A 13,851-nucleotide genomic window follows, 5' to 3' on the forward strand; every position below is an offset into this window, starting at 1 on the left:
TACATTTCATATACATGTATATATATACATTTCATATACATGTATATATATATGTATATACATATATAGTTTATGCTATCCATATATGTATGTTGCATTACTGGCAGTGATTACTTTCTCTATACTCAGATATGGAACTGAAAAGCCCAGAGTAGGGACAGACATTCTTTCTATGCTGTGGTCACCAAAAACTGTTCTTTTGATTTCAAATTATACCTACTACTTATCTAAGAATTATGCTTTCTTTACATCCAGAAGACCCTGAGTTGGTTTATGTTAAAACACATTGTAAAATAAGAAACACAACATCCGAGGAATGAGGACAAATTCTGCCAAGCAAAGGTTTCTGGCAGCCTTCCCAACAGAAGGCGGCAAGGGGCCTGCCTAGGACGACTTGCATCTGTGGTAACACAAAACATCTTCTACCTGCTACTTCCAGCCTGATCTCCCAACCCCATTGTGAAGAACTTCCATTGCAAAGACTCCTTTGATTTCAGGCCTTCCATTTCCTGCTGTGTTTGTCAAAGGAGAGCAGGGCTTCCATCTCCTACAGAGTCATTTCCTGCCTAATCTCTAGCCTTTGGAGGGAGGAGAAGTAGGGAAATGGGGCCTCATTTGACCATCTGTTATTTGTCTTCCATCTTGTGCTACACTGGTCTCCAACCCTGATCTTCAACTTCCTTTGGGTAAAGAAATGGCCCCCTCCACTCAATATTGAACATTTTTATAACTGATTATAACCTACACATCTCAGTGATTGTGAAACCATGTACGTCATCATCAAACCTCATTCACCATCCCCTTCCATCTGGTTTCTTATTTCTGTCCCCCTATACCTTCCCATCCCAAACTACCAATCCACCCTTTCCACTGTGCCCTCTGGAATGCCTGTTCTACAGGCAACAAACTTCCCTTCACTCTAAATCTTTTCTTCTACCATTCATTCCATCTAGCCATTATTGAGACCCGATTACCCCCTGATACCACAGCCTCCCTAGATACACTTTCCAGGACGGGCTGAATTTTTGGCCTTGCTTTCAGCTCTTTGGTTGGTTTCTTGTTCTCTATTGCCACTTTCAGATTATTATCTTACCTTCATCACTCAGTATTCTCTTCTCCTTTGAAGTTCATGCTATTCATATCTACTACCCAGTTAGAATCCTGGTAGCTATTGTCTACAGACCTCTCAGTCACTCCCCTTCTTTGCTCAATAAGTTCAGTATATGGCTCACAAATTTTCTTTCTTCCCTAACTCCTGCCCTTATACTAGAAGACTTCAGCATACATGTTGTCTCTCCCTCATCCTAACAAAAAAAAAAAAAACCCTAACAATTTAGTTTCTCAACTTACTGACTTTGCATGACCCACTCTTCCACCCACCTCAACCACACACAAAGGTGGTTGTAAATTTGATCTTGCAGTTACCCACAAGTGTGAACACTTCCATGTTCAAGAATTCTGAAATCCCAGGGCAGCCAGGTGGCGCAGTGAGTAAGAGCACCGGCCCCGGAGTCAGGAGACCTGGATTCGGTTCCGGCCTCAGATACTTAACACCCACACAAAATACCTGGCCATGTAACCTTGAGCAAGTTACTTAACCCCAATTGCTTAGGGGCGGCCAGGTGGTGCAGGGAGTAAGAGCACCAGCCCCAGCATCGAGAGACCTGGGATCGGTTCTGGCCTCAAATACTCGGCACCCACACAAAAATAACTGGCCGTGTAACCTTGAGCAAGTTACTTAACCCCAATTGCTTTAAAAAAAAAAAAGAATCCTGAAATCCCTTTATGTGACCATAATATACTGGCTTTTCACCTCTCCCTCTACCTTCTATTCCAAACCTTGTTCTTTGTGTACAACACAACCTGTAATCCTTCTACCCCTTAATTCTTTCCTAGGCCATCCCATGCACTAGCCACTCTCTCCCCTTTTCCCCATCTTGACCTCTTGTTGAGCTAGTATAACTATACTGCCCTCTTTTCTTGAGGCCAAACTCCTTAGCATTCACCAGTTGTACCATGCCGAGTCTTAGCCTCGTATCACTCACATAGAGGAAGTCATACAACCATTCTGACTGGGTCCCCTACATTTATGTTACACAACCTTAATTGGGCTTTCACTGCTGTTAGGCAATCCTACTATCTACTAGTGTGGTCATGTAACATAGTTTACATTTTTCAAAAATTGTATTACACAGAAGTCCTACTTTTGTCCTACTGTTCCTCATCATGGTGTGAATGGAGGTGGATGATCCTGGGTTCTTGAAGGCTGTGCCACAAAGAACAAGCAATGAAAGGCTTCTTTTATAGCCTGATATCAGATAGTTATGTCTATTCTCCAAGAACCACCCTAGCTAAGAACTGAGAATATCGCCAGGTTAGCCTTAAGAAGGTTAATTTTTTGGCAGTAGTCTCTTGTTCCAAGTCTTGGAGGAACTTGTTATTTGCCTTGGCAGTGGGATTATACTTACCAATAAAATCATTGTTTCTTGAAATATTTAAAAGGTGCTTAAAATCATAATTTTAAATATTTCCTAGATTCATAGAATTTCAGAGCTGGAAGTAACTTTAAACATCATCTAGTTTAGCTTCCTCATTTTACAGATTAGGAAATTAAGGCCCAACAAGGTTAAATTGCTTGCCCAAGGTCACACAATCTCCTGACTCCTTGGCTAGTGTTTTCTCCATTAAAGCATAGCATGAAAGCCTCTGATCTCATGTTCCTGGGAGTTACTCCTGAGGGATATGGTATGGTAATTAAGCCCAGATATCTGCCACATTTCTTGTCAGGACCTCTAAATCTTTCTCAGCTCGTAGCCTAAAGTCATAGTGTTTGGGAGCTAGCAGCTAGGTGTGACAGTAATTAGTTGCCATTTTGGTATGCCCATTTCAGTTCCATATATAGGCCTGTCTTTCCCTAGTAGTCCAACAGATGTCATTGTTTCATCTACAAGCTTAGGGCTTGGACAGAATTTGGGACTATGACTGGGTCTGCATATTTTCTAAATATCTCTTTAGTGCTATTTTTAAAAATTCACTTCATTCAGATATTCTTTTCAAAGAACATTTCGAATTCATTCTTTCAGATGTTTCATCTCATATGCTTTTGACTGATTATTTTCCCCTCTAAATTGATGAACTCTACCCATATATATGGAATCAGCTAGATGGTTCAGTGGATAGAGCACTTGGCCAGGAGTCAGAAGACCTGATTTCAAATTTGGTATCAGATACTTGGCTGTATGACCCTGGGCAAGTCACTTTGCCTCAGGTTCTTCATCTATAAAAATGGAAGAGGAAATGGCAAACCACTCTAATATCTTTGCCAAGAAAATCCCAATTGGGGTCACAAAAAGCCAGACATGACTAACAACAACAACCCATATATATCTCTCCCATGAAGATGCTTATAAAATGCAAATTTTTAAATTAAATTGAACTTTTTTTCCTTTTTAAGAAGATATGTGCACGTATATATCTTTTTAAAACATCCTCCCCATTATTAACCTTGGTAAAAAAGGGTAAATACAAGTGCAGTCTGTCACTTTGCTAGACTCAGCAAAAACTGCCAGGAACCAATAATGAAGAAAACAGCCATCAGATAAGTAAATCATTAGGTTCAAAAGAGAAGTATCACCTTCTGCCCAGTTTATTGATCTATTTATCTTTAAAGGCCAACAGCCAGTTGATAGATTTACAACAGAGGTAGCTATGCCAAGGTTTTGTACTTTTCCTAAAGCTCTGATCCCTAATCATAATATTTAAAACTCATGTTTACATGGAATTTTAAGGTTTACAACACATTTTGTTCACAACAAACCAGTTGAGATTATTGGTAGTAGGTGTATTATTATCTTCATTTTATTATTAAGGAAACTAAACCTCTCAGGGTTAAATGACATGCCCAAAGTCATATAGCAAGTCTTTGCCTCAGTCAGAAGTTGAACCCTACTGAGGCTAACCCTCTTTCCACTCATTTTTGACCTCTCTAGATGAAGGCTTGTAAATGAAATAGGTTTATTAGACCTACAAGCATTTTAGGCCAAGTGACAAGTCCAGGTTCTCTTTCTGTTCCCCCTCTCTTATGATTTCACATGACTCTGGCTCCTCAATGTAGAAATCCCCTAAGTGGGGGATAATGTTGGGTATAGAAATGGTAGGGGAAAGCATTGGTCATATTGCAGAGGAAAGTGGGTCTTGGTAAGTCAAGGAGGTGCTGTTTCAGGACTTTTTCCCTTCAGCAGTGAATTCTACTATTTCCACATCTCTTGTCCTTCCCCAAAACTAGAGCACATCTCCCTTCCAGAAAACCAGCTGTCTGCTGGCCCCACTTGAGAAACTTCTCAACAAAACTAGTTGGACACCTCTTAGCTGTGTGTTGTACAAAGCTAGTCCTATGAAGTGAGGTTTACATTATTGTCTTGTTCTGGGGTACATGTGCTATCTTCCTCATACCGTTATTTGTTGATAATATTTTTTTTTCTTTTTTCATCTTTTAATCAAAACAGAGTGTAGTATAAGTAGAATCTTGGTCATTTGAGCTTCATAATCTGAAATTTTGAATAGCCCTAATTAGACATTTTTTTCTGTGGCCCTACTCTGATGCTTCCTGGCACTGAGTTTTAGCTTGAGTTCTCAAAGGTCCTGTCAGTAAAAGTCCTAGCAAGCCAGAAAAGCCATATTCAGATAAGAGCTATATGGACTATCAGCTGACAAGCAGCAGAGCTAAATTTAGAAAGGCTCATCATCAGGGCAGTGAATACCAGATGATGGATTTTTTTGGTCACAGCAATTCATAAAACAGCTTTCTAGAATATGGAGAAGTCTTATTCTGTATTAATGGAATACCAGACCAATGAAATGAGATCCTTTGAGGGTAGGTATATAGCCCTAACCTTGTACATCCAGAGAACAATTCTGCATTGTAGCAGATCAGTTGGAGGCAGTTCTGATTATAACATGCTATGCTTTTACAGGATACATTTGAAAGAGGACTAGAGCTACATGCCAAAGTCACCATTTTTAGTGAAGGTTGTCACGGACATCTTGCCAAGCAGCTGTATAAGAAGTTTGACTTGAGGGCCAATTGTCAACCCCAAACCTATGGTATTGGGTTAAAGGAGGTAATAATTTTGTCATTTTAGAAATTTTAATTGTTGGAAAGTAAAGTTTAAGTCAGTTGATATTATTGCACAACTATTTTTCATGGCAAATAGACATACAGATTGTTTTTTAATTAAGTTGAACTATTTTATTGTAAAGGTAGTAAAAAGCCTTTGAAATATTTTGTAATCTACTTTATTTACAATTCAGATCTCATTATAGCAGAGATGGTCCAGGCCATTTTATTATATTGATATTTAGTATTTATCAAATGTTATGTGAATTAAATAACTAAGACTTGAACTGTACTGGTTATTTAAAACTTTTTAATGATTTTGTAACAGATTTTCAATCTGTGTCTCTGTTAGTAATAAGACTTAAACTAAGGCTTATATTTTAGGTAGTCTGTACTGCATGACATTGTTTAATTTATCTTCTCCTTTAAATCCTCAATTTATTGGACTTTACAAAATATGTATTTTTATTTTAATTTATTCGATTTCATTTGAAATAACCCCACTTGTCACATCCATTCATACCCTTGACTCCACAGTGTGAAAGAAAATACAGAACATTAGGATATTTTCATTTCCTATTTTTTTCCAGATGATATTAAAGATTGCTAAAGTACTGTCTATGCATTTACTAGGCCATGGACCATGTACTTTTAAAATTCTGGCATTATACTGGGAATTTCCATTGTTTTAAAAGCTCACAAATTCCTATGCTTTTTATAGAATTTATTAGAAACTTCCTTAAGCAAATTTTAATGAAAGAAGGAAATTGACCTCAAAAAGTAAAACTTAAAACCTTAAAGGAAAATGAACCATTCAAAGAACCTTTGAACTGACCTAATATGGTATTATCTTTCTTATATAGATATAGTTAGGAATTAATTTGGCACCTGAAAGAAAACTGTTTCTTTTTATTAAATTTTAATTGTTATATATGTTCCTTTACTAGGAGAAGGGTCTCTTTCATGTATCTGTCTCATTATTACTGCTTTTTTCAAGAAATTTTCACTGCTAAGAAACAAAGAAAAACATCAAATATATATGTACCTTATTTGCAGTTATGGATTATTGACAAAAAGAATTGGAAACCAGGAAAAGTAGAACACACAGTGGGTTGGCCCTTGGACAGACATACTTATGGAGGGTCTTTCCTCTACCATTTAAATGAGAGTGAGCCAATGGTAGCTCTTGGTTTTGTGGTAAGTTATTTATTTCCCCCAATACTTGTTTTATTCAAAGGATCTTTTTTGTTAAAGAAATGAGAGGACATAAAAGCCTTTAAAAACTAATAGTTCACATTTTATTTCCATCAGCGTCACTCTTAGGGAAGGAAAAAATGTTCTTTATTTACAAAAATGTGTTAAGTACATTCTCGTATGTAATTATGGCTGGGTATTAAGCCTAGAATATTCTCTATTAGATTATCTGCAGGAATGGAAACAAAGTAGAAGTGGATTGTATGCTTGACAAATCCTAGATCAGCTACTTATTTGTTGTGTAATCTTAGGCTAATCAGTTATCCTCTCTGGTCTCAATTTCCTTATCAATAAAATGAGCAGTTATCAAAGGTCTGTTCCAGAACTAAATCTACCATGGTATGACATCTTTCCAGAATACTGTTAAATTGCTCTTATTTCTTAATGTTTGTTGATTTTTTAAAAATCTACTTCTGTATTTCCCACACAGATTTCACATGCTATTTATTCTCTTAAATTGAGGTAACCTGTTATTAAAGGGTTAAATGTTTTCACAAGGTGATATTAGTAAATTTAAGTTAACTTGACATCATGTAGAATTTAAGTAGCTAGTTAATAGGTCAACCTGACTTAAAATATAAAAATACTTTCTTTTAAAGGTTGGTTTAGATTATCAGAATCCATACCTAAGCCCTTTTAGAGAGTTCCAGAGGTGGAAACACCATCCTAGCATTCAGCCAACCCTGGAGGGCGGGAAAAGAATTGCCTATGGAGCCAGAGCTCTCAATGAAGGTGGCCTTCAGGTAATATTCTTTCCTTTTCTTATCACGAAGTTATTTTCCTTGATTTTTTTTTCTCTCTGGTGTATACTGTATATCTCTGTTGTCATAAATTTAACATTGAAACTAGCATAAAAATTTAAATGAAAAGAATTGCAAAATGGAAAAAAATATAGAATTTCTACAAACCACATATTGTTTGAGAATATATTATTTTACTTGGTAGTCATTGTAAAGGATGTAACAGTTGTTAGCATCCTTAAAATATTAATCAAATACTGTCAGCCTCCCCAAAAAGGCTAATTTTTTTAAAGCTATTTTTACAACCTTTTGTTTTTATTTTTGCATAACTATAGTTGATCTACTGTCACCTATTCTCCTTTATGAAAAGCCCTAATGCAGTAAATTATTTCTTGAATTTAGTTGAAGTAAAAGGTTTCTATCTTGACAGACTATCAGTGAAAATTCTATTACTTTAGCGTTGAGCAAACTGACATCAGCGAAGTATGGTAACATTTATTCCTTTTGCTCCTTTTAGATAGTCTTAGTTCTGTTTTTAAACTGTCCAATTTTACAGCTCGTTTAAGTCTGTAACCTACCTTGTATCCTTTTGTAAATAGGTAGAATCCATAAACTATATTTAAATGATTGAATTTTGAAATGAAATAAAATTTAAAATTTTTCATAATAATCTTTTAAAAATCTATAATTTACAATACTAAATTCTAAATATCAATTTATATCTATTAACCAATAATATTTAGCTATAAATCTGTCTTTGAAAGTATTCTAATATTACTGTGAGGTAAAAGACATATCATTTCATGTCCATAAAGGTCACAAATAACCAGTATTTCCCTTTTATTGCCTCATTTTCCCTAGAGCCTTAAAACACTACTTTCAGGGCGGGTAGGTGGTGCAGTGAATGGAGCATCAGCCCTGGAGTCAGGAGGATCTGAGTTCAGATGTGACCTCAGACACTTGACACTTGCTAGCTATGTGACCTTGGTCAAGTTACTTAACCCAGATTCTCTTGCCTCCTCCTTCCAAACAAACAAACAAACAAAAAAAACAATACTTTCTTTGTGGGTCCCTTGCCTTGAGAGCACCTTGTAATGACATTTTTGTTGCCTTAGTAACTAAACTCTCTTAAGATACAAGAAGTACCTGTTTTATACGGCATTCTACTATGCAGCGTTGAAAAGAGATTCCTAGTACATGATCTGTATTTATAAGCCCCTGATTTTGTATGTTCCATGTTACTGTTCTTATAACAATGATTCAGCCCTTGGAGTTGCCATCATTACTAACTATAGAAGTAGCTATCAGTGTTATTACCGTCCCTGGAATAGTGGTTCCCTCTCTTGAAGAACTCCTGCTCCCCTAGGAATCAAGGCCTCAAATTGTTCCACTTCCACTCTCACTCCCCATCTTGCCCCATTTTGCTAATAAGAAGAACGAGTGCAAGAATTCTTGACTTTGAAGCTTCTTCCCTTCCCCCACCCCTACCCCACAAAACATACACACAGATCACCAACTGCCTATGTTTGGTTTTTCCAGCTAGATATCCCATAGGCATCTTAAACTCAACATGTGCAAAACAGAACTCATTAACTTCTCTCCCTTCCCCCAACCCACCACTCCTGCAGACTTTCTTGTTTTTATCCAGGACACTTCTATTCTTTTTTTTTTTTTTAAGCAATCGGGGTTAAGTAACTTGCTCAAGGTTACACAGCCAGTTATTTCTGGGTGTGGTGCTGAGTATCTGAGCCCAGATTTGATCCAGGTCATCCCGACACTGGAGCCAGTGCTCTTACTCGCTGAGCCACCTGGCCACCCCTAAGCAATCGGGGTTAAGTAACTTGCTTAAGGTTACACGGCCAGGTGTTTCTGGGTGGGTGCTACGTGTCTGAGCCCAGGATTCTATCTCCAGGTCATTCCAATACTGGAGCCGGTGCTCTTACTCGCTGTGCTACCTGGCCGCCCACACTTCTATTCTTTTAATCACTCAGGTTCACAATCTTAGAGCCATTGTCACTCTTCCTTGTCCCATATATACATTCAGTTGCCAAGTCCTATCAGTTCTCCTCCATAGCATCTCTCACCTTCCTTCCCTTTAATCTCATGCAACCACCATCTAGTTCAGGTCTTCATCATCATCATCCCTAACTTGGTCTGCTGCATTATTCCCCTAATTGGTTTCCAGACCTCAAGTCTTTTCCCTTCTCTGATATTTCCACCACATAGATGCCAAAATAAGTAATGTTCCTACAGCATAGGTCTAAGTTATTCCCTTGCTTAAAAAGCTGCAGGGGGCGAAAGTTGGCAGAGTAGAAGCACGATCTCCCCACGGCTCCGGCTTCCACCTTCCCCAATCCATATAAAAAGGGGACTCTAAACAAACTTTGGAGCTGCAGAACCCACAAAATGACATAGAGAAGCTAACCTCCCACTGAGGATAGCCTGGCAGGCCAGCAGGAATCCAGTACAGCACTCTGGGAGCCAAGCCCAGCCCCAGGCCGAGGCTTTAGCCCCAGGGCGGGCCTGACCAGCCACCGGGACTCCAGATCAGCAGCAGCTGTGGCCATTTCCAGAATTATCAACACATAGATGCGAAGGACAAAGTGAGAAGTCAGTGCAGTCTGGACTTTGGGACCCAGTGAGTGGGAGTGAGTGCCTTTTGCCCCCTGAGGCAAGAAGCCACTGAGACACTGGCATAGCCAGCCAGCGCCACATGGCAGCTTCAGCTCCTGGCCTGCAGAGTGTAGGGGGACCAAGCACCAGTCTGAGGGGTAATCGCTCTTGCTTTAACCTGCTTGGATCTGGATTGCAGTCTAGGGTAGAGGTCCTGGGTGTGTGTCCAGCTTGCCAGAGCATGTGGAGATCTCAGAGAGGGCACCCATCTAATACCTCTGGCAGCTGAGGAAACCCCAGCATTTGGGATGAAAGCTCCCTTGTCTGGTGGCAGAGTCCTACTGTGGCAAAAAGCCCAGGGGTCAAGTTACTGAGGGGTGACATGACCAGGCAAAGGAAACAAAGCAGACAGAAGATTCCAACATTACACTCCTATTTTGGGGACAAAAAGGAGCAAAGCATGGAACAGGAGGAAAACAGTGAAGTCAGAACTCCTGCACCAAAAGCTTCAAAGGAAAATACGAGCTGGTCACAGGCCATAGAGGACCTTAAGAAGCAGATAAGAGAAGTGGAGGAAAAATTGGGAAGAGAAATGAGAACAATGCAAGAAAATTATGAAATGAGAGTCAACAGCCTGACTGAGGAAAATAACATCTTAAAAAATAGACTAACTCAAATGGCAAAAGAGGCTCAAAAAGGCAATAAGGAGAAGAATGCCTTAAGAAGCCAAATTTGCCAGATGGAAAAAGAATCTCAAAAGCTCACTGAGGAGAATCATTGCTTCAGAATTAGATTGGAGCAAATGGAAGCTAATGACTTTATGAGAAATCAAGATGCTGTTAAACAGATCCAAACAAATGAAAGAATAGAAGGCAATGTGAAATATCTCATGGGAAAAACCACTGACCTGGAAAATAGATCCAGGAGAGATAATTTAAAAATTATTGGACTACCTGAAAGCCATGATCAAAGAAAGAACCCAGAAATCATCCTCCAGGAAGTTCTCAAAGAAAACTGCCCTGTTGTTTTAGTACCAGAGGGCAAAATAGAGCTTGAAAGAATCCACCGATCACCTGCTGAAAAAGATCCCAAAAAGAAAACTCCTAGGAATATTGTAGCCAGGTTCCGGAATTCCCAGATCAAGGAGAGAATGTTACAAGCAGCCAGGAAGAAACAATTTGAATATTGTGGAAACACAATCAGGATAACCCAGGATCTGGCAGCTTCTACACTGAGGGATCAAAGGGCTTGGAATATGATATTCCGGAGGTCAAAGGATCTGGGATTAAAACCAAGAGTCCCCTACCCAGCAAAACTGAGTATCATGTTTCAGGGGAAAATATGGTCATTCAGTGGAATAGAGGACTTTCAAGCATTCTTGCTGAAAAAAAACCAGTTGAATAGAATATTTGACATTCAGATACATAAAGCAAGAGAAGCATGAGAAGGTGAACAGGGAAAAGAAATCATAAGGAACTTATCAAAGTTGAACTATTAACATTCCTATATGGAAAAACAATAATTGTAACTTATGAAACTTTTCTCAGTAGTTGAAGGGAATAGAAATATATATATACATATATATGCCTATATATGAGGATATATGGGCATATGAATACATATGTGAATGTGTGTATATATGTTTACAGGTAGACAGATAGAGGGTACAGGACCAATTTAACAGGAAGGGATGATACTTAAAAGGTGAAATTAAGAGGTGAGAGAGGAATATAAGAGAGGAGATGGGGAGAGACAGAATGGGGTAAACTATTTCATATAATAGAAGAGGCAAGGAAAAATGGTTACAACGGAGGAGAAGAATAGGAAGGTAAAAGGGAATGGGTCAACCTTATTCCCATTGAATTTGGCTCAGGGAGGGAAAGACATACACAATAAATAGCATATTTCACCCTCCAGGAGAGTAGGGGGAAAGGGATGAGAGGGGGGATGATGGAAGGGAGGGCAGGCTGGGGGGGAGGGAAGTTGGAAGCACCCACTTTTGGAAAGGGACAGGATCAAAGTAAAGAATAGAACAAGTGGAAGGTGGGATAGGAGGGAGGGAAATATAGTCAGTATTTTACAATATATCTACTATGTTATTGTTTTGCATTAGCCACACATGTACAACCTATACTGAACTGCTTATCTTCCCAGTGAGGGCGGGTGACAAGGAAGGAAGGGAATGAATCTGGAATTCAAAGTTTTAAAATCAAATTTTCAAATATATGTGTGTGTATACTATTATTAATACTATTTTACATGTAATTGGGAAATAAGATATACAGGCACTGAGGCATAGAGACCCACTGGAAAAGTCGAAAGGGGTATGGTAGAAAATATGGAGAGAACAGATTGGAGGAGGGGGTATCCTGTGGGAATGCTATTTTGGATCAGTGGGTAGGGGAAATACAGGGAGAAAATTTGTAACTCAAAATCTGGCAGAAACGAATGATGTAAATCAAAAGTAAATAAAGCATTTAAAATTTAAAAAAAAAAACTGCAGGGGGATCCCTATTCCCTTCAGAATCAAATGTAGATTCTTCTCTTCAGTATTTAAAGCCATTCATAATCAGTCTCCAGATTCTCCTTTGTTCACTCCCATCATACTGGCATCCTTGCTGTGTCTCACACATGACATTCCATCTCCTATTTTGGCATAGAATATCCTCCTTCCTCACCTCTGACCAACTGACTGACTATCTGACTTGTGCCTCTTAAAATCCCCCTTCTACAAGAGGGCTTCCTAGCTTCCTCCACAAAATTGCTCTGTATGTGTTTTCTGTTTCCTTACATATGTAGATTGTTTTCCCTGTAATAGAATATAAAATCCTGCAGGAGAGAGGCTTTTGTTTTACTTTTGTCTTTATCCCAGTTCCTGGCACATAGTAGGCACTTCGTGAATGTTCATTTCCTGATTGTTGAAGAATAGGAGGGGAATATTGGGGAAAGTTTTCCTTGTAGGGCTGAAGAGGAATGAGACACAGTGAAGGTCACATTCAGCCCCTTGAAGCTCTGGTTTTGTATCCCAGGGGCTTCGCACCCGTACCTTATTAGGCACAATGACCTGGGTTTGAATCCTGGTCCTGACCCATATTTGCTGTGGCACCTTTTGAAAAGCCAATGCTCTTAGGGTAGCTAGGTGGCTCAGTGAATAGAGCACCAGTCCTGGAGTCAGGAGGACCTGAGTTCAAATTTGGCCTCAGACATTTAACACTTACTAGCTGTGTGACCTTAGGCAAGTCACTTAACCCCAACTGCCCTGCCTTCCCCCTCCAAAAAAGCAAAAATTTTTTTAAAAGCCAATGCTCTGAGCTTCTCATTTTTCTCATTTGTAAAATAGGAATAATATTTGTACTCTCTACCTTCCCTGTAGTGTAGTAGGAGAAAAGGTGCTTCCAAATCTTAAAACTATATAAATCAGTCTTTTAAAAAAATAAAATAAATTATAGTACTAAGAAAATTCACTTATTTAGCTAGTTCTTCAGTTTTATATCAGTCAAAATTATGTTATTAATTGTGTCCTTGGAGTGCTTATAAATGAGTATAATTACTTAATTGTCCAGTGATATAATCTAGATCTTATGTTGCATGTGAATTTTGCCTTTTATTTTAACTATTCCTCTTTGGGTCTAACCTGAAGAAAAGCTCTGTTTCCTTATTCTTACTAAGAAATCCTCGACCTCAGGTGTAGCTAGGTGGCGCAGTGAATAGAGCACCGGCCCTGGAGTCAGGAGGACCTGAGTTACAATCCGGCCTCAGACACTTAACACAAAAACTAGCCGTGTGACCTTGGGCAAGTCACTTAACCCCAATTGCCCTCCAAAAAGAAAAAAAAAAGAAATCCTAGACCTCAAGAAATAAAACATAAAGTAAAAAGTTTAACCTCTCTCTGAGGACTCTCTTTATTTAGTAGCTATTCATATGACTGATTCTTTTTCTCCTTTTAATCTTTTCACTGTATTAATTATAATGTATTTACTAAAAGAAAATTATTTTTCAGTTTCCAAACTACACAGGCTGAAATTGCGTTTACTTGTTTAGACAGACAGACAGACAGATAGCTATAGATAGATAGACAGATATAGATAGATAGATAGATAGATAGATAGATAGATAGATAGATAGATA

The 13,851-nt window shown here is 38.6% G+C and overlaps 1 protein-coding gene across 1 annotated transcript in view; it reads left to right on the forward strand.

Moving 5' to 3' along the window:
* The window catches only part of ETFDH (electron transfer flavoprotein dehydrogenase), a 36,352-nt gene that overhangs the window by 14,675 nt on the left and 7,826 nt on the right, over window positions 1-13,851 (forward strand). Inside the window, exons 7-9 of the mRNA XM_069097319.1 lie at window positions 4,974-5,120; window positions 6,173-6,313; window positions 6,970-7,113. Of these exons, the coding sequence (XP_068953420.1) occupies window positions 4,974-5,120; window positions 6,173-6,313; window positions 6,970-7,113 (432 nt within the window). The remainder of the gene's footprint in view (window positions 1-4,973; window positions 5,121-6,172; window positions 6,314-6,969; window positions 7,114-13,851) is intronic.

The sequence above is a fragment of the Petaurus breviceps genome, unplaced genomic scaffold (genome assembly GCF_028583685.1).
Source record: "Petaurus breviceps papuanus isolate PSGF00001 unplaced genomic scaffold, PetGlider_PUasm1.0 126, whole genome shotgun sequence".
In the NCBI taxonomy this organism is placed as follows: Eukaryota; Metazoa; Chordata; class Mammalia; order Diprotodontia; family Petauridae; genus Petaurus; species Petaurus breviceps.